The sequence below is a fragment of the Lissotriton helveticus genome, chromosome 11 (genome assembly GCF_964261635.1).
Source record: "Lissotriton helveticus chromosome 11, aLisHel1.1, whole genome shotgun sequence".
Classification (NCBI taxonomy): Eukaryota; Metazoa; Chordata; class Amphibia; order Caudata; family Salamandridae; genus Lissotriton; species Lissotriton helveticus.
In genome coordinates, this window is record NC_136072.1 from 1,123,370,469 (window position 1) to 1,123,389,778 (window position 19,310).

Sequence of the window (19,310 nt, forward strand, 5' to 3'; positions counted from 1 at the left end):
TTTTTATAAGAAATTCAAATAATTCTTTTCCATTGCAAAATGTAAATGATAAAAAATTACCTGAGGTAAGGGTTTTACAGTCAGCTCATATTGCTAATCTAGGTTGATTTTACTTTTTCTGTACAGTTCCTGATTATTGGCAAACCAGTCCTGAGAGTCGAAATAAGTTATTCTCATGACATTTTATATATTTATATATTTTCATATTATGCACAGGAGATTACATCTTATGTACCTTAAAGGGAATGATCTGCATTCAAATGACTTATTAGACAATGGGTCACTCGTTATCCCTTGGTTTGTCTTCGGAATTCAACAATCAACCAAATGGTGTTGTCTTTTGCAGATTAGTCTCTTTTCTGTGTCTCCATTCCTGTGCTATTTTAGAGCACTTAGACATAGGATAATTCCTGAGATAAATCATTTGAAATATACGTGGAGATCTTTATTTATGTTTTCCTATTTATGCTGCTCATTTCCCTTAAATGGATTTTTACTGAACGTACGTTGTATTCTCTTTTAAACATCTTTTTTTTGTAATGAAATAAGATGACATGGTCTAACATCAGATAATTACCTCATACCATAGTGCAATGTCAATAAGACTAATGCACCTGCTTTTTGTGGCTACGGCTATTCAACCATATTTCAAAAAAACATATCTTTTCATAATTGTTAATTTGTTTCCTCCATTCAGTACCTACTAAGACTGCATTGCTTTTAATATTCTAAAACATATTTAACTTTATTCATGACATACATTTTCGTTCTTTGACAGCATCTATCTTGAGTTTGTCCAGTTAATAAAGTGAATTTTTCAATGAAAATACAAAAGAAAAATCAGTTTAACTCGGGATATTTAATGTATAAGCTGCTGTTTAATTGGTTATTCAATAACCCAAATAAACTATCCAAACAACAAGGATTTGATTTAAAACCCTAGCAAGTTATTCCTATATATATAATTTATAATCCAAAAGAAAGAGCTTACATTTGACTGTGGTTTGTACGTATCAAATATTTTAAAAGTTGAAAGATATCTGATAACATTAGAAAGTACAGATAATATATTATTTTTTAAGATTATGCAATATATCACTTCATTGATTTCAAAGTTCTCCCTATGAGAGTACAGCTCTAAAAGTTTTAAAGTATTCATTGACTCCACTTTCCATCTTCTAAGGCTGATGAAATATATGAAACTGACTAGCAAATCCTATATTGGCAAGATTCAAGCATGTAATGATAGAGAACAAACCCTTTTCCATGGTTTTTCATACTGTTGCAAATTGCACTTTATTCATATAGGTGATTCCTCATTTGTGCTACGTGATAAGGTTATCCTCAGCAGATTGCTCAGGTGTTAAGTCAGTCAGCTCCTATTAATTTCTCATTTATTTCGGTACCAATCTTAGGGGTCGATTACGATGGCGGTGAATACGCATCCTCCGGGCCGGTGGAAGCCACCGCCGGCCCAGAGGATGCGGATTCACCGCCGCGGCATAGAAAACACTCACCTCATAATCTGGCGGTGGGATCAGCGGCAGACAGCAGGTCCGTCTGCCGCTGATCCGCGGGGTGTGGACTGCAATATGGTGGTGGTGTCTACAAGACACCGCCAGCCACATTAGGATGGGTGCGGAAACATGCTTTTCCGCGGTGGCTTTTCCACTGTGGAAAAGCATGTGGACCTTTGCTTCTGGGGGCCCCTTGCGGGCCCCCAGGGTGTTGGGGGGTGGGGGGTGCACATGGGGGGTACCTATGGTACTCCCCTGTAGTTGCATGCACAATGCGGCGGGCACCGCGCGGTGCCTGCCGCTTTGTGTATGCAAATGCACAGCATGCACTTTTAACTTTGCGGCGGGTGCTGCTTAAAGCAGCACCCGCCGCAATGTTAAATATACGGGATGTGACCGCCAGGGTGGTGGTCACATCCTAATTGCAAAGGAGGGAACGCCGCTGCCCCTGAGGACGGTCCCTCCACCTTGGTGGTGGCGGACGGACGCAGGTCCGTCCGCCATCGTAATCGACCCCTCAATGTTATTCTTCTGTAATATCGATAGGTTTGCTTTCAGCAGATCAGTTTACAAATAAAAGTGTGTTAGTAAACTTTTGACAGTACATTTACCAAAGTTCAAACTCTTTTTGATGTTCTATGGTTCTGTGCTTGGACAATATACCATATACCAGTCTTTTTGTGCCATGACCTTGCGTTAAATATTATCTTCTAAGCAGCTTTAATAATATTTCTTAGTAGACCAGAAGTTGTTAAGCTCCTAAATTGTATTTAATTTTCTCTGGAAGAGATTACTCTCACTGTAATTTAGCACTTCAGTAATCCTTTTATTTCCCAAAAAAAGGAAACAAAGTTGTATTTCTAAACAGGATTGCCTCTAAAAATTGCATCAAAATGATATGTTTGAGAAAAACAACTGGAATTATGGAAATAAATAAGTGTTGGTGCTGGAGACTAACTTTCCTATACTATTTTTATAGTACAGCTAAACTTGTATTACAATTGGACTACATTGTAAAGCAATAATCTAAAACGACTGCTGAAGTTAAGTTTTCTCCTCAGATAACTCTTTTCTCAAAAACTATGTTTTCCGAACTTTATCACATATACCTGAATATGTCACTTTATCGTTTGGTTTAAAAGGCATTTAGTAGAAGTTGCAAACAATGTTTCCTGTGCAATTGCATTTAACAAAGGATGATTGACCAAAAAATAACAAAATAATTTTTTTATACTTATCCTAGTTTTTTCATACTTTTCCTAATTTCTTGCAGCCGGTGAAACAAGGGCTCCTAGTCTGAGCATCTTCCCTCCCTCTCAAGAGGAGGTAGAGAAAAACAAGGCCACTGTGGTGTGTCTTCTCCAAGACTTCTATCCGGCCTCTCTGGATGTGACCTGGAAAGTCGATGGCCAAATATTTACCAATGGAGTTGAGAAAAGCAGAGCTACCAAACAGAGTGAGAATAACCTGTTCATGGCCAGCAGTTATCTGTCTCTTCCCCTTATGGACTGGAGTGCAGAAAAGACTGTCACCTGTCAGGTCACCCACCAGGGAAAGACCATTGAGAAATCTGTCAAGAAATCAGAATGTGTTTAATATTCAACCCGCGCTTTTTCCCTGTGGAACATTGAAATCATCTCCTTCTTAGGGTTTGAAGAGATATAGTTTTAACACCCATCATTTTACAGTAAATAAACGGAGGCTTCCATGAGAAGAAGTACATTAAATGCTGGTATTAATGTGAGTGATTACATAATAGTCTCTCAAGTTACTTTTGTTCCTCAATCTTATTTAACATTTAACCTGTAATGTCTCCTTTTCATCACGTAATTCAATCATTTAAACCTTAATGAACCACCAATGGGAAACAGCTGAGCTATTCTGTGGCTCCTTCATTTTCTTTTGTATTATCAATAAAATTTGTGTTTTTCATCACACAATATTTTGAAAATCTATTTCTTTGTATTTTGTTGCTCATTTCCTGAATATGCATTAATAGCAGCCAGTTAATACTGAATATATATGCAATGATTCTCCCTTGAAAATATTTGCAAAAATCATAAAATCATTATAAAAAGTGTTGCCCTTAGTTACCTCTAACGCCTTCCTTCTTCAGACCGGAAATGAAGCCCTTACTTGTCTAACATAGCACAGCTATGCTATAACATTCAAGCTACTCTTTCAATCAATCTAATATATTGGGATTGGATTTGGATATGACTCCCTTTTGTTTTAGAATGCATGACGCTTAGTTAAACAGACCGTAATAATCAACATTGGTTTATTATGAATTTTCATAGGTGGATCAATGGCTTAGTGTTCTAGGGACAGTTTGAAGCTTAACTTTGTCTTTCTCAAAGTTTTTGTTGTTGTTAGACTTATTACAAAACAGATGGTTTTCTGTTTGGATGTTTAGATGTTTGCATGAATAGACTGATTAATGAATAGTTATAAAGATTTTGACATGAGACTGTAGTATGTCAGGAGCCAGCGATAGGCAATGTTCAAAATCCTTGACATTGCTTATAAAAGACTATCAACGCTTGATGCATTTAAAAAGATCCATACCTTATATTATTCATCAAAACTAACATCTCAGTGTCTGTCCAATGTTGACACTAAACATCTGTCAAACAGAATATAATTTCACGTTTCAATTTTCTCATGATATCCATATCAAAACATACTAAAAGTTCCTAAGAAAACAAAGAAAACAGAGGCTTATAATGAAAAATGTTTTCATTATTTTGTCTTAGAGACAATACCAGGAAAGGTCTACATAATCAGAACGATGCAGCTTGCACTATATAATATACAGAAAACCATTACAATCTTATCTATCTTTTAACTAATGTACTGATTCTGAACAGGCAGAAGTTACATCTATTACTTCTGTAAAATCAAGATGTATCGAGGTGATTACAGCACTCAATATATTTGATGTAACATAAAGATATATAACAAACACTATGAAGAAAGAGAAGATAGGGATTGGTGAGAAGGAATATAATGAACTTATTCAATTATATAAATAAGGTCACAATGTAAAAAGACTTCATTAGAACAGTGTGGGGGTCACTTATAAAAACAAAATGCAGGAAAAACATAAAATGTTAAAATAGATATTAGACCGATGAGAGCTCAGGAGTAGAGTGAAGAAAAAGTGAAAAGTAGAGTAGGAATTGAAAGATATGGAAGAAGAGAATAGTAAATATAGACAAATGTGAGGGGGGAATATGTGATAAATGGACTTAGGGACACGGAGGTGGACGTAAGTATTGATAAGGATTAGTAGCATAGTCAAATTGAAAAACAAGTAAGAAAGAAAGGATAAGTGAAGGAAAGAGAGACTGACTATAAAAGTAATGTAAAATTATAGATGAAATTGGTTTGAGAGGTTGTATGATAGGTGAACCGTGGCTGCATGAAAGTTAAGTAGATGTGGGTGAATCAGTTTGTTTCTTTGTTTACATGGCACGATGAAAAATACAGTCAGCCTCAGGGAGATGAGACTTGGCAATGTCCAAAGAGCGGATTGTAGTCTAAGTAAGGAACCAAGTGCAACTTAATTTTATCTTTACCAAATGAGATGGACACAAATAAACATCAAAAGACAATCCTCATTTGAATGGTCAAAGCCTGATTCTTGGAGTCAATTTTTAGTCAATTGTGAAAGGTGCGTCTTATTTCTCTTTCTCTTTCTCTTTGCCCTAAAAATTGGTAGAAATATAAGCATTTTGATTTTGGTTAAATTTAGGAAACATTCACCAATTTTGTTTCAGAACAACACCAACTATAAAGTTGCAGGCCACATGAACCAGATATGACATACTGAGTTTAGGATGGTATTTTAGTAAGAAAAGTAAACAAGTAATTAAAAGGATGTAGTCTATCATAATTTTTACAATTGTTGCCTTTGGGAATAGATAGGAAGTAAATGCAAGTTACAGTAAAACTTTCAGTATTGTAAACACTTATACTAAATGCATAAATATTTCACGCCACAACAAATGACAATGTCAATTGGAGGTGGTCTAGTTGAACATATGCATATCTCCAGCGAGGGACTCCTATGAAAGTTATACAGCACAGTCAGAGACTAAGATTTCCTGCTAGTGACTTTGAGAAAGGGCTAATCATGTTAACAGCTTGCCAGGCACCAGATATACAATACACACTTTCAATGTGAATGATGTCCTTTAAAATGTGTTTTACATCTCAGCTCAATAAAAACAGTATGTAGGGATTACTTAATCATAATGCCCTCGAAATATGTATTAGATTAAATTATTTGTACTCCTTTATAATCCTAGACAATTAATTATGCTATTCCTACAACTGTCATTTTTTGACAATCTCCCATAAGTGTCCAACCCAACAAGACCACCACTACTAGACATGGGCTTTTAGGAATAATGAAACTCAGCAGACTTCTTGGATTCCAGTTTACAAAGAGACTCTCAAGCTCATCATTACTTCTGCTGAACCAAAAGGCAGTATATTGAGCTGATTGGTTCTTCACTGTCCTACTGACAAACCCATATTAAATACGGTCCTAGAAGATCAGAGAAGCAAATAATAATATTTGAGAATCTAAACACAATCTGTAATTTGGGAGCTATGATTTCTTGATCTTGCTAACATATCATTGATGTTCAGCAAGGTAAGTCAAAATATTGAGGGCTCATGTACACCTCATTGCCTTCTTAAAGTCAGCATACCGTCAGAACATGTATATTCCAATCCTACACCAAATGAAGGTGAACGAAAATGTCCCATAATATTGTGATAACAAAAGTTATTCATTCTATTCATGGACATTTTTGAAGACCATGACACTGATAAGCATATTGCTACCTGACAGTTGACCCAACTGATGCACCACTTTGTGGGTTCTGGACTTTCTTCAATGATAGAGTCACGTGTCGCTCAATAATCAGTCAAAAAGCATACCCTATAATATTGCATTGACGCATTGCCTGCTGATTTCCTGCTCTGTTACATCATGTGGAGACAGTTTTTGTATAGCAATACATCACAGTGGTGGATCTTCGGTGGAGGCACCCAAATGAACGTCCTTTGTAAGTAGCATCTTTAATCCTCTACATTACTTTTGAAGGATATATTTTTTAAACCTTTTGGAGTTTTGATTTATTTGTCCCTAAATCCATTTGTAATTCTTTATCTGATGGACATTAACTTATCGTACATGTGTACATCGGTCTGCTTTTGAAACAAATAAATGGACAATACAGTCATGTACTAAATTACCATATATTTCCATTATTTTATCTTTTGCCACCTGTACTTATTTTTTTGTGTTTTGTTTGAGAAGACAGAAAAAATATTGCTAGATAACAGTCTAAAAAGAGATTTACTTTCATAATTTTCCTCTCTCATAATGGACTGTTCATCGTATACATTGTCAGGATGTTCGATCTACATCGCACAGTTGGACCACTTCTTACTGTTTGACTGTGGTAAGAGTGTATAACACCATACCCATGTAAATTTCAGATTTTAGTAACACTCTGGGAAATGTGTGGAATTCAGGCCTTGCAAACAATAACAGGATTCTGAAGAAAGAAAACTTTCTTATTTTAAGCAGGAGAAATTCAGCAAAGGTTTATGGCTTTAGAAATCTGTTAGATCATTTGACATTTAATTAAGGAATACAATACAATGCAATAGCTCAAGATATTTGTGGATTATTGGGTCCATCTGTCACAAATAATGTGTGTTAGTATTGCAAATCACTGTGTACTTTAAACAGCTTTCCAAAATGACATTATGCAGAGCTCTTAAGAGCTGTCTAGAATTTCTCAAAGATGCAGATACTTGAATGAAATATCAAGGGTTCTATAGTAACAGAGGTATTTTATGTGAGGAGATGATGACAATTTCAGAAGATGGAGCTTTATCTGCCTATCAAACACGTTTACATTTATTGAGAATAACTCTAACTCTTCTCATGCATACATGTACCTGCTGTGCTCTATTATTAGACAATCGTGGCAATGGAGCTGTAGCAGTCCTGCATCTAGCCATAACTGCTTCATATACTTCTTACATTTCTCATTTGAGCCTGCTTTTCTGTATCACCAGGTGAAGGAGTGCCATCCATCCTTTGTTTTGCTGCAGCTGCTATTGCAGATAATATTGAGAGTGTTTCTCTGTATCTATAACAATTCATCAACAGGTAATGAATTAAATCTAAAAATCAATGTACTGTATCAACTGCCCTTTAAATTGCTGGTTTGTGTACAGCACTGTGGCACTGTGGGTATGTCTTTGGTGGAGGAACCCAGCTGAACGTCCTAAGTAAGTAACATAACCAGCACTGTGCAATATTTTTAAGAGCTACTTCATTCTAACACAAATTGTCCACTACATGTTTCTATATTCATTGTACAAACGTAAAAAGATCTTGTTTAGGAAGGTAGCAATTAATATTCTTGTACAATATATACATATTTGCACGTTGTCACAAATTACATATATGTTTTTCTATTTGCAATCTGTAAAGATAATCTGATTCTTTTAGGTGGAAAGAAAGGTTAGCCTATACATTGGAATCGACATTTTCAATCATGTTACCTAGATATCCCTCAAAATTAATGTATTAACAGCACATTCTAAGAATGTATTTTATTGCTTAAATATGTTGGGGAAAATGTGATTTTCGTGTGGGTTTGTGAGAGAGTATACTCTTAGTATTCATTTTGACAAGAGTTTCTTAAATTTAGAATATTCTGTGCACCGTCAGTCTAATTTAACTGTTATCTCCAAAAATCAACCTGGTACGGAAAGCCTCATATCTGATTGATTTCACTCTACATGAAGGTACTAAATTAACAAATATGTTATTCAATGTTTTTCTCATTGAATTCAGAAATTCGACTACCAGTCTCAAGTTTAACTAAAATTAATCACATTTGACTGTGTGGCGATTGCCCTAAGTCTATAAATCATTTTTTGTCATCCCTATGTTATATAAACCCTTAGGAAATATTACACCGTCCTCTAGAAAGAACACTGTTCTTAGGAAGAACCAGAGTAGGTAAGAAAACAGCTTAGAATAGGAATCCAAAAGATTATGTTTGGAGCTCTGTATTTTAAAGACATTGAGATGCATAAAGCCATCAATCTTTAAACCAGCTACAAATGCTAAACTGCACTGGCTGGGTTTGTGCACAGTCTTGTGGCACTGTGTGTTTATCTTCGGCGGAGGAACCCAGATGAACGTCCTAAGTAAGTGGCACAATATCAACTACTTCCTTAGGAAGCGGATATTTTATAAAATTGTATTGGTTACTTTATTGTTCTTTTATCATCTTCTAGTGTTACGATATCAACAACAGATTTTGCATCTAATTATATGTTGTCTACTGAAATTATGGGGTAATACAGCATCCTGTATTACTAATGCAATGGTGTTCCATAATAGCGATTTGTGAAAAAAATGTATAGTTATGAAATTCTTCTCTGGGAATATTACATAGCATGCGGAATCAGTGTTTTTCACAGTAATGACTTCATGTTTTATCTTTTTATAAGAAATTCGAATAATTCTTTTCCATTGCAAAATGTAAATGATAAAAAATTACCTGAGGTGAGGGTTTTTACCGTCAGCTCATATTGCTAATCTAGGCTGATTTTCTTTTTTCTGTACAGATCCTGATTATTGGCATACCATAGTGCAATGTCAATAAGACTAATGCACCTGCTTTTGGTGGCTACGGCAATTCAACCATATTTCAAAAAAACATATCTTTTCATAATTGTTAATTTGTTTCCTCCATTCAGTACCTACTAAGACTGCATTGCTTTTAATATTCTAAAACATATTTTACTTTATTCATGACATGCATTTTCGTTCTTTGACAGCATCTATCTTGAGTTTGTCCAGTTAATAAAGTAAATTTTTCTATGAAAATACAAAGGAAAAATCAGTTTAACTCAGGATATTTAATGTATAAGCTGCTATTTAAATTGGTTATTCAGTAAACCAAATAACCTATCCAAACAACTAGGATTTGATTTAAAACCCTAGCGAGTTATTCCTATATATATAATTTATAATCCAAAAGAAATAGCTTACATTTGACTGTGGTTTGTACATATCAAATATTTTAAAAGTTGAAAGAGATCTGATAACATTAGAAAGTACAGATAATATATTATTTTTTTAGGATTATGCAATATATCACTTCATTGATTTCAAAGTTCTCCCTATGAGAGTTCAGCTCTAAAAGTTTTAAAGTATTTATTGACTCCACTTTTCATCTTCTAAGGCTGATGAAATATATGAAACTGACTAGCAAATCCTATATTGAGAGGTGATTCCTCATTTGTGCTACAAGATGAGGTTATACTCAGCAGATTGCTCAGGTGTTAAGTCAGTTAGCTCCTATTAACTTATTAAATCTGTCATTTATTTTGGTACAAATCTTAGGGGTCGATTACGATGGCGGTGAATCCGCATCCTCGGGGCCGGTGGAAGCCACCGCCGGCCCGGAGGATGCGTATTCACCGCCGTGGCATAGAAAACACCCACCACCAGACTATGATGGCGGTGGGATCAGCGGCGAACATCAGGTCCGTCCGCCCCTGATCTGCGGGGTGTGGACCACAATATGGTGGTGGTGTCTGCAAGACACCGGCAGCCACATTAGGATGGGTGCGGAAACATGCTTTTCCGTGGCGGCTTTTCCGCTGTGGAAAAGCATGTGGACCTTTGCTTCTGGGGGCCCCTTGCGGGCCCCCAGGGTGTTGGGGGGTTGAGGGTGCACATGGGGGGTACCTATGGTACTCCCCTGTAGTTGCATGCACAATGCCTGCCGCTTAGTGCATGCAAATTAACAGCATGCACTTTTAACTTTGCGGCGGGTGCTGCTTAAAGCAGCACCCGCCGCAATGTTAAATATACGGGATGTGACCGCCAGGGTGGTGGTCACATCCTAATTGCAAAGGAGGGAACGCCGCTGCCCCTGTGGAGGGTCCCTCCACCTTGGTGGTGGCGGACGGACGCAGGTCCGTCCGCCATTGTAATCGACCCCTCAATGTTAATATTCTGTAATAGCGATAGGTTTGCTTTCAGCAGATCAGTTTACAAATAAAAGTGTGTTAGTAAACTTTTGACCGTACATATACCAAAGTTTAAACTCTTTTTGATGTTCTATGGTTCTGTGCTTGGACAGTATACCATATACCAATCTTTTTGTGCCATGACCTTGTGTTAAATATTATCTTCTAAGCAGCTTTAATAATATTTCTTAGTAGACCATAAGTTGTTAAGCTCCTAAATTGTATTTAAGGTTCTCTGGAAGAGATTGCTCTCACTGTAATTTAGCACTTCAGTAATCCTTTTATTTCCCAAAAAAGGAAACACAGTTGTATTTCTAAACAGGATTGCCTCTAAAAATTGCATCAAAATGATATGTTTTAGAAAAACAACTGGAATTATTGAAATAAATAAGTGTTGGTGCTGGAGACTAACTTTCCTATACTTATTTTATAGTACAGCTAAACCTGTATTACAATTGGACTACATTGTAAAGCAATAATCTAAAACGACTGCTGAAGTTAAGTTTTCTCCTCAGATAACTCTTTTCTCAAAAACTATGTTTTCCGAGCTTTATCACATATGCCTGAATATGTCACTTTATCGTTTGGTTTAAAAGGCATTTAGTAGAAGTTGCAAACAATGTTTCCTGTGCAATTGCATTTAACGAAGGATGATTGACCAAAAAATAACAAAATAATTTTTTTATACTTATCCTAGTTTCTCATACTTTTCCTAATTTTCTTGCAGCCGGTGAAACAAGGGCTCCTAGTCTGAGCATCTTCCCTCCCTCTCAAGAGGAGGTAGAGAAAAACAAGGCCACTGTGGTGTGTCTTCTCCAAGACTTCTATCCGGCCTCTCTGGATGTGACCTGGAAAGTCGATGGTCAAATATTTACCAATGGAGTTGAGAAAAGCAGAGCTACCAAACAGAGTGAAAATAACCTGTTCATGGCCAGCAGTTATCTGTCTCTTCCCCCAATGGACTGGAGTGCAGAAAAGACTGTCACCTGTCAGGTCACCCACCAGGGAAAGACCATTGAGAAATCTGTCAAGAAATCAGAATGTGTTTAATATTCAACACTCGCTTTTTCCCTATGGAACATTGAAATCATCTCCTTCTTAGGGTTTGAAGAGATATAGTTTTAACACCCATCATTTTACAGTAAATAAACGGAGGCTTCCATGAGAAGAAGTACATTAAATGCTGGTATCAATGTGAGTGATTACATAATAGTCTCTCAAGTTACTTTTGTTCCTCAATCTTATTTAACATTTAACCTGTAATGTCTCCTTTTCATAACGTAATTCAATCATTTAAACCTTAATGAACCACCAATGGGAAACAGCTGAGCTATTCTGTGGCTCCTTCATTTTCTTTTGTATTATCAATAAAAAGTTGTGTTTTTCATCACACAATATTTTGAAAATCTATTTCTTTGTATTTTGTTGCTCATTTCCTGAATATGCATTAATCAGTTTGTTTCTTTGTATACATGGCACGATGAAAAATACAGTCAGCCTCAGGGAGATGAGACTTGGCAATGTCCAAAGAGCGGATTGTATTCTAAGTAAGGAACCAAGTGTAACTTAATTTTATCTTTACCAAATGAAATGGGAACAAATAAACATCAAAAGAATATCCTAATTTGAATGGTCAAAGCCTGATTCTTGGAATCAATTGTTAGTCAATTGTGAAAGGTGCGTCTTATTTCTCTTTCTCTTTCTCTTTGCCCTAAAAATTGGTAGAAATATAAGCATTTTGATTTTGGTTAAATTTAGGAAACATTCACCAATATTGTTTCAGAACAACACCAACTATAAAGTTGCAGGCCACATGAACCAGATATGACATACTGAGTTTAGGATGGTATGTTAGTAAGAAAAGTAAACAAGTAATTAAAAGGATGTAGTCTATCATAATTTTTACAATTGTTGCCTTTGGGAATAGATAGGAAGTAAATGCAAGTTACAGTAAAACTTTCAGTATTGTAAACACTTATACTAAATGCATAAATATTTCACGCCACAACAAATGACAATGTCAATTGGAGGTGGTCTAGTTGAACATATACATATCTCCAGCGAGGGACTCCTATAAAAGTTATACAGCACAGCCAGAGACTAAGATTTCCTGCTAGTGACTTTGAGAAAGGGCTAATCATGTTAACAGCTTGCCAGGCACCAGATATATAATACACACTTTCAATGTAAATGATGTCCTTTAAAATGTGTTTTACATCTCAGCTCAATAAAAAAAGTATGTAGGAAATACTTGATCATAATGCCCTTGAAATATGTATTAGATGAAATTATTTGGACTCCTTTATAATCCTAGACAATTAATTATGCTATTCCTACAACTGTCATTATTTGACAATCTCCCATAAGTGTCCAACCCAGCAAGACCACCACTACTAGACATGGGCTTTTAGGAATAATGAAACTCAGCAGACTTCTTGGATTCCAGTTTACAAAGAGACTCTCAAGCTCATCATTACTTCTGCTGAACCAAAAAGCAGTATATTGAGCTGATTGGTTCTTCACTGTCCTACTGCCAAACCCATATTAAATATGGTCCTAGAAGATCAGAGAAGCAAATAATAATATTTGAGAATCTAAACACAATCTATAATTTGGGAGCTATGATTTCTTGATATTGCTAACATATCATTGATGTTCAGCAAGGTAAGTCAAAATATTGAGGGCTCATGTACACCTCATTGCCTTCTTAAAGTCAGCATACCGTCAGAACATGTATATTCCAATCCTACACCCAATGTAGGTGAACGAAAATGTCCCATAATATTGTGATAACAAATGTTATTCATTCCATTCATGGACATTTTTGAAGAACATGACACTGATAAGCATATTGCTACCTGACAGTTGACCCAACTGATGCCCCACTTTGTGGGTTCTGGACTTTCTTCAATGATAGAGTCATGTGTCGCTCAATAATCAGTCAAAAAGCATACCCTATAAAATTGCATTGATGCATTGCCTGCTGATTTCCTGCTCTGTTACATCATGTGGAGACAGTTTTTGTATAGCAATACATCACAGTGGTGGATCTTCGGTGGAGGCACCCAAATGAACGTCCTTTGTAAGTAGCATCTTTAATCCTCTAAATTACTTTTGAAGGATATATTTTTTAAACCTTTTGGAGTTTTGATTTATTTGTCCCTAAATCCATTTGTAATTCTTTATCTGATGGACATTAACTTATCGTACATGTGTACATCGGTCTGCTTTTGAAACAAATAAATGGACAATACAGTCATGTACTAAATTACCATATATTTCCATTATTTTATCTTTTGCCACCTGTATTTAATTTTTTGTGTTGCTTTGTTTTAGACGACAGAAAAAATAAGCTAGATAACAGTCTAAAATGAGATTTACTTTCAAAATGTTCCTCTCTCATAATGGACTGTTCATCGTATACATTGTCAGGATGTTCGATCTACATCGCACAGTCGGACCACTTTTTACTGTTTGACTGTGGTAAGAGTGTATAACACCATACCCATGTAAATTACATTCATCTTAAAAGTGTTCCTTTCAAAAACATATTATTTCAGATTTTAGTAACACTCTGGGAAATGTGTGGAATTCAGGCCTTGCAAACAATAGCAGGATTCTGAAGAAAGAAAACGTTCTTATTGTAAGCAGGAGAAATTCAGCAATGGTTTATGGCTTTGGAAATCTGTTAGATGATTTGACATTTAATTAAGGAATACAATACAATGCAATTCCTCAAGATATTTGTGGATTATTGGGTCCATCTGTCACAAATAATGTGTGTTAGTATTGCAAATCACTGTGTACTTTAAACAGCTTTCCAAAATGACATTATGCAGAGCTCTTAAGAGCTGTCTAGAACGTCTCAAAGATGCAGATACCTGAATGAAATGTCAAGGGTTCTACAGTAACAGAGGTATTTTATGTGAGGAGATGATGACAATTTCAGAAGATGTAGCTTGATCTGCCTATCAAACACGTTTACATTTATTGAGAATAACTCTTCTCATGCATACATGTACCTGCTGTGCTGTATTATTAGACAATCGTGGCAATGGAGCTGTAGCAGTCCTGCATCTAGCCATAACTGCTTCATATACTTCTTACATTTCCCATTTGAGCCTGCTTTTCTGTATCACCAGGTGAAGGAGTGCCATCCATCCTTTGTTTTGCTGCAGCTGCTATTGCAGATAATATTGAGAGTGTTTCTCTGTATCTATAACAATTCATCAACAGGTGATGAATTAAATCTAAAAACCAATGTACTGTATCAACTGCCCTTTAAATTGCTGGTTTGTGTACAGCACTGTGGCACTGTGGGTATGTCTTTGGTGGAGGAACCCAGCTGAACGTCCTAAGTAAGTAACATAACCAGCACTGTGCAATATTTTTAAGAGCTACTTCATCTAACACAAATTGTCCACTACATGTTTCTATATTCATTGTACAAACGTAAAAAGATCTTGTTTAGGAAGGTAGCAATTAATATTCTTGTACAATATATACATATTTGCACGTTGTCACAAATTACATATATGTTTTTCTATTTGCAATCTGTAAAGATAATCTGATTCTTTTAGGTGGAAAGAAAGGTTAGCCTATACATTGGAATCGATATTTTCAATCATGTTACCTAGATATACCTTCAAAATTAATGTATAAACAGCACATTCTAAGAATGTATTTTATTGCTTAAATATGTTGGGGGAAATGTGATTTTCTTGTGGGTTTGTGAGAGAGTATACTCTTAGTATTCATTTTAAAAAGAGTTTCTTAAATTTAGAATATTCTGTGCACCATCAGTCTAATTTAACTGTTATCTACAAAAATCAACCTGGTACGGAAAGCCTCATATCTGATTGATTTCACTCTACATGAAGGTACTAAATTAACAAATATGTTATTCAATATTTTTCTCATTGAATTCAGAAATTCGACTACCAGTCTCAAGTTTAACTAAAATTAATCACATTTGACTGTGTGGCGATTGCCCTAAGTCTAGAAATCATTTTTTGTCATCCCTATGTTATATAAACCCTTAGGAAATATTACACCGTCCTCTAGAAAGAACACTGTTCTTAGGAAGAACCAGAGTAGGTAAGAAAACAGCTTAAAGTAATGGAAGCCAAAAGATTATGTTTGGAGCTCTGTATTTTAAAGACATTGAGATGCATAAAGCCATCAATCTTTAAACCAGCTACAAATGCTAAACTGCACTGGCTGGGTTTGTGCACAGTCTTGTGGCACTGTGTGTTTATCTTCGGCGGAGGAACCCAGATGAACGTCCTAAGTAAGTGGCACAATATCACCTACTTCCTTAGGAAGCGGATATTTTATAAAATTGTATTGGTTACTTTATTGTTCTTTTATCATCTTCTAGTGTTACGATATCAACAACAGATTTTGCATCTAATTATATGTTGTCTACTGAAATTATGGGGTAATACAGCATCCTGTATTACTAATGCAATGGTGTTCCATAATAGCAATTTGTGAAAAAAATGTATAGTTATGAAATTCTTCTCTGGGAATATTACATAACATGTGGAATCAGTGTTTTTCACAGTAATGACTTCATGCTTTATCTTTTTATAAGAAATTCGAATAATTCTTTTCCATTGCAAAATGTAAATGATAAAAAATTACGTGAGGTGAGGGTTTTTACCTTCAGCTCATATTGCTAATCTAGGCTGATTTTCTTTTTTCTGTACAGATCCTGATTATTGGCAGACCATAGTGCAATGTCAATAAGACTAATGCACCTGCTTTTTGTGGCTACGGCTATTCAACCATATTTCAAAAAAACATATCTTTTCATAATTGTTAATTTGTTTCCTCCATTCAGTACCTTCTAAGACTGCATTGCTTTAGAATATTCTAAAACATATTTTACTTTATTCATGACATGCATTTTTGTTCTTTGACAGCATCTATCTTGAGTTTGTCCAGTTAATAAAGTTAATTTTTCCATGAAAATACAAAAGAAAAATCAGTTTAACTCAGGATATTTAATGTATAAGCTGCTGTTTAATTGGTTATTCAGTAAACCAAATAAACTATCCAAACAACTAGGATTTGATTTAAAACCCTAGCGAGTTATTCCTATATATATAATTTATAATCCAAAAGAAAGAGCTTACATTTGACTGTGGTTTGTACGTATCAAATATTTTAAAAGTTGAAAGATATCTGATAACATTAGAAAGTACAGATAATATATTATTTTTTAAGATTAAGCAATATATCACTTCATTGATTTCAAAGTTCTCCCTATGAGAGTTCAGCTCTAAAAGTTTTAAAGTATTTATTGACTCCACTTTTCATCTTCTAAGGCTGATGAAATATATGAAACTGACTAGCAAATCCTATATTGGCAAGATTCAAGCATGTAATGATAGAGAACAAACCCTTTTCCATGGTTTTCAATACTGTTACAAATTGCACGTTATTCATATGAAATGAGAGGTGAGTCCTCATTTGTGCTACGAGATGAGGTTATCCTCAGCAGATTGCTCAGGTGTTAAGTCAGTTAGCTCCTATTAACTTATTAAATCTGTCATTTATTTTGGTACCAATCTTAGGGGTCGATTACGATGGCGGTGAATCCGCATCCTCGGGGCCGGTGGAAGCCACCGCCGGCCCGGAGGATGCGTATTCACCGCCGCGGCATAGAAAACACCCACCGCCAGATTATGATGGCGGTGGGATCAGCGGCGGACATCAGGTCCGTCCGCCCCTGATCTGCAGGGTGTGGACCACAATATGGTGGTGGTGTCTGCAAGACACCGCCAGCCACATTAGGATGGGTGCGGAAACATGCTTTTCCGTGGCGGCTTTTCCGCTGTGGAAAAGCATGTGGCCCTTTGCTTCTGGGGGGCCCTTGCGGGCCCCCAGGGTGTTGGGGGGTGGGGGGTGCACATGGGGTGTACCTATGGTACTCCCCTGTAGTTGCATGCACAATGCCTGCCGCTTTGTGCATGCAAATGCACAGCATGCACTTTTAACTTTGCGGCGGGTGCTGCTTAAAGCAGCACCCGCCGCAATGTTAAATATACGGGATGTGACCGCCAGGGTGGTGGTCACATCCTAATTGCAAAGGAGGGAACGCCGCTGCCCCTGCGGACGGTCCCTCCACCTTGGTGGTGGCGGACGGACGCAGGTCCGTCCGCCATCGTAATCGACCCCTCAATGTTATTATTCTGTAATAGCGATAGGTTTGCTTTCAGCAGATCAGTTTACAAATAAAAGTGTGTTAGTAAACATTTGACAGTACATATACCAAAGTTCAAACTCTTTTTGATGTTCTATGGTTCTGTGCTTGGACAATATACCATATACCAATCTTTTTGTGCCATGACCTTGTGTTAAATATTATCTTCTAAGCAGCTTTAATAATATTTCTTAGTAGACCAGAAGTTGTTAAGCTCCTAAATTGTATTTAAGGTTCTCTGGAAGAGATTGCTCTCACTGTAATTTAGCACTTCAGTAATCCTTTTATTTCCCAAAAAAGGAAACACAGTTGTATTTCTAAACAGGATTGCCTCTAAAAATTGCATCAAAATGATATGTTTTAGAAAAACAACTGGAATTATGGAAATAAATAAGTGTTGGTAATGGAGACTAACTTTCCTATACTATTTTTATAGTACAGCTAAACCTGTATTACAATTGGACTACATTGTAAAGCAATAATCTAAAACGACTGCTGAAGTTAAGGTTTCTCCTCAGATAACTCTTTTCTCAAAAACTATGTTTTCCGAGCTTTATTACATATGCCTGAATATGTCACTTTATCGTTTGGTTTAAAAGGCATTTTGTAGAAGTTGCAAACAATGTTTCCTGTGCAATTGCATTTAACAAAGGATGATTGACCAAAAAATAACAAAATAATTTTTTTATACTTATCCTAGTTTCTCATACTTTTCCTAATTTTCTTGCAGCCGGTGAAACAAGGGCTCCTAGTCTGAGCATCTTCCCTCCCTCTCAAGAGGAGGTAGAGAAAAACAAGGCCACTGTGGTGTGTCTTCTCCAAGACTTCTATCCGGCCTCTCTGGATGTGACCTGGAAAGTCGATGGTCAAATATTTACCAATGGAGTTGAGAAAAGCAGAGCTACCAAACAGAGTGAAAATAACCTGTTCATGGCCAGCAGTTATCTGTCTCTTCCCCCAATGGACTGGAGTGCAGAAAAGACTGTCACCTGTCAGGTCACCCACCAGGGAAAGACCATTGAGAAATCTGTCAAGAAATCAGAATGTGTTTAATATTCAACACTCGCTTTTTCCCTGTGGAACATTGAAATCATCTCCTTCTTAGGGTTTGAAGAGATATAGTTTTAACACCCATCATTTTACAGTAAATAAACGGAGGCTTCCCTGAGAAGAAGTACATTAAATGCTGGTATCAATGTGAGTGATTACATAATAGTCTCTCAAGTTACTTTTGTTCCTCAATCTTATTTAACATTTAACCTGTAATGTCTCCTTTTCATAACGTAATTCAATCATTTAAACCTTAATGAACCACCAATGGGAAACAGCTGAGTTATTCTGTGGCTCCTTCATTTTCTTTTGTATTATCAATAAAAATTTGTGTTTTTCATCACACAATATTTTGAAAATCTATTTCTTTGTATTTTGTTGCTCATTTCCTGAATATGCATTAATCAGTTTGTTTCTTTGTATACATGGCACGATGAAAAATACAG

At 36.1% G+C, this 19,310-nt stretch overlaps 2 protein-coding genes and 1 long non-coding RNA gene across 13 annotated transcripts in view; all 3 read left to right on the top strand.

Moving 5' to 3' along the window:
- The window catches only part of LOC144792683 (immunoglobulin lambda-1 light chain-like), a 289,530-nt gene extending 286,060 nt beyond the window's left edge, over nucleotides 1–3,470 (top strand). For all 9 annotated transcript variants that reach the window (XM_078667843.1, XM_078667845.1, XM_078667844.1 and 6 more), the window contains exon 4: nucleotides 2,791–3,470. In XM_078667843.1, the coding sequence (XP_078523969.1) occupies nucleotides 2,791–3,113 (323 nt within the window). In that variant the 3' untranslated portion in view covers nucleotides 3,114–3,470. The remainder of the gene's footprint in view (nucleotides 1–2,790) is intronic.
- Nucleotides 1–12,014, top strand: part of LOC144792685 (immunoglobulin lambda-1 light chain-like) — a 381,648-nt gene extending 369,634 nt beyond the window's left edge. The window contains exons 3-4 of one of the 2 annotated variants that reach the window (XM_078667846.1): nucleotides 6,562–6,598; nucleotides 11,332–12,014. In XM_078667846.1, coding sequence (XP_078523972.1) covers nucleotides 6,562–6,598; nucleotides 11,332–11,654 — 360 coding nt within the window. In that variant the 3' untranslated portion in view covers nucleotides 11,655–12,014. Of the gene's footprint in view, nucleotides 1–6,561; nucleotides 6,599–6,618; nucleotides 7,839–11,331 lie in introns of those variants that run through there. The other variant, XR_013602597.1, reaches the window with a different exon arrangement.
- A 1,573-nt stretch (nucleotides 12,015–13,587) lies between these two features.
- Nucleotides 13,588–19,227, top strand: LOC144792687 (uncharacterized). 2 transcript variants are annotated; one of them, XR_013602598.1, is made up of 2 exons: nucleotides 13,588–13,686; nucleotides 18,545–19,227. It is a non-coding gene; the product is annotated as an uncharacterized LOC144792687 (long non-coding RNA). The 2 variants fall into 2 exon arrangements; XR_013602599.1 differs by lacking the exon at nucleotides 13,588–13,686 and adding an exon at nucleotides 14,903–14,962.
- The last annotated feature ends 83 nt before the right edge of the window (nucleotides 19,228–19,310 follow it).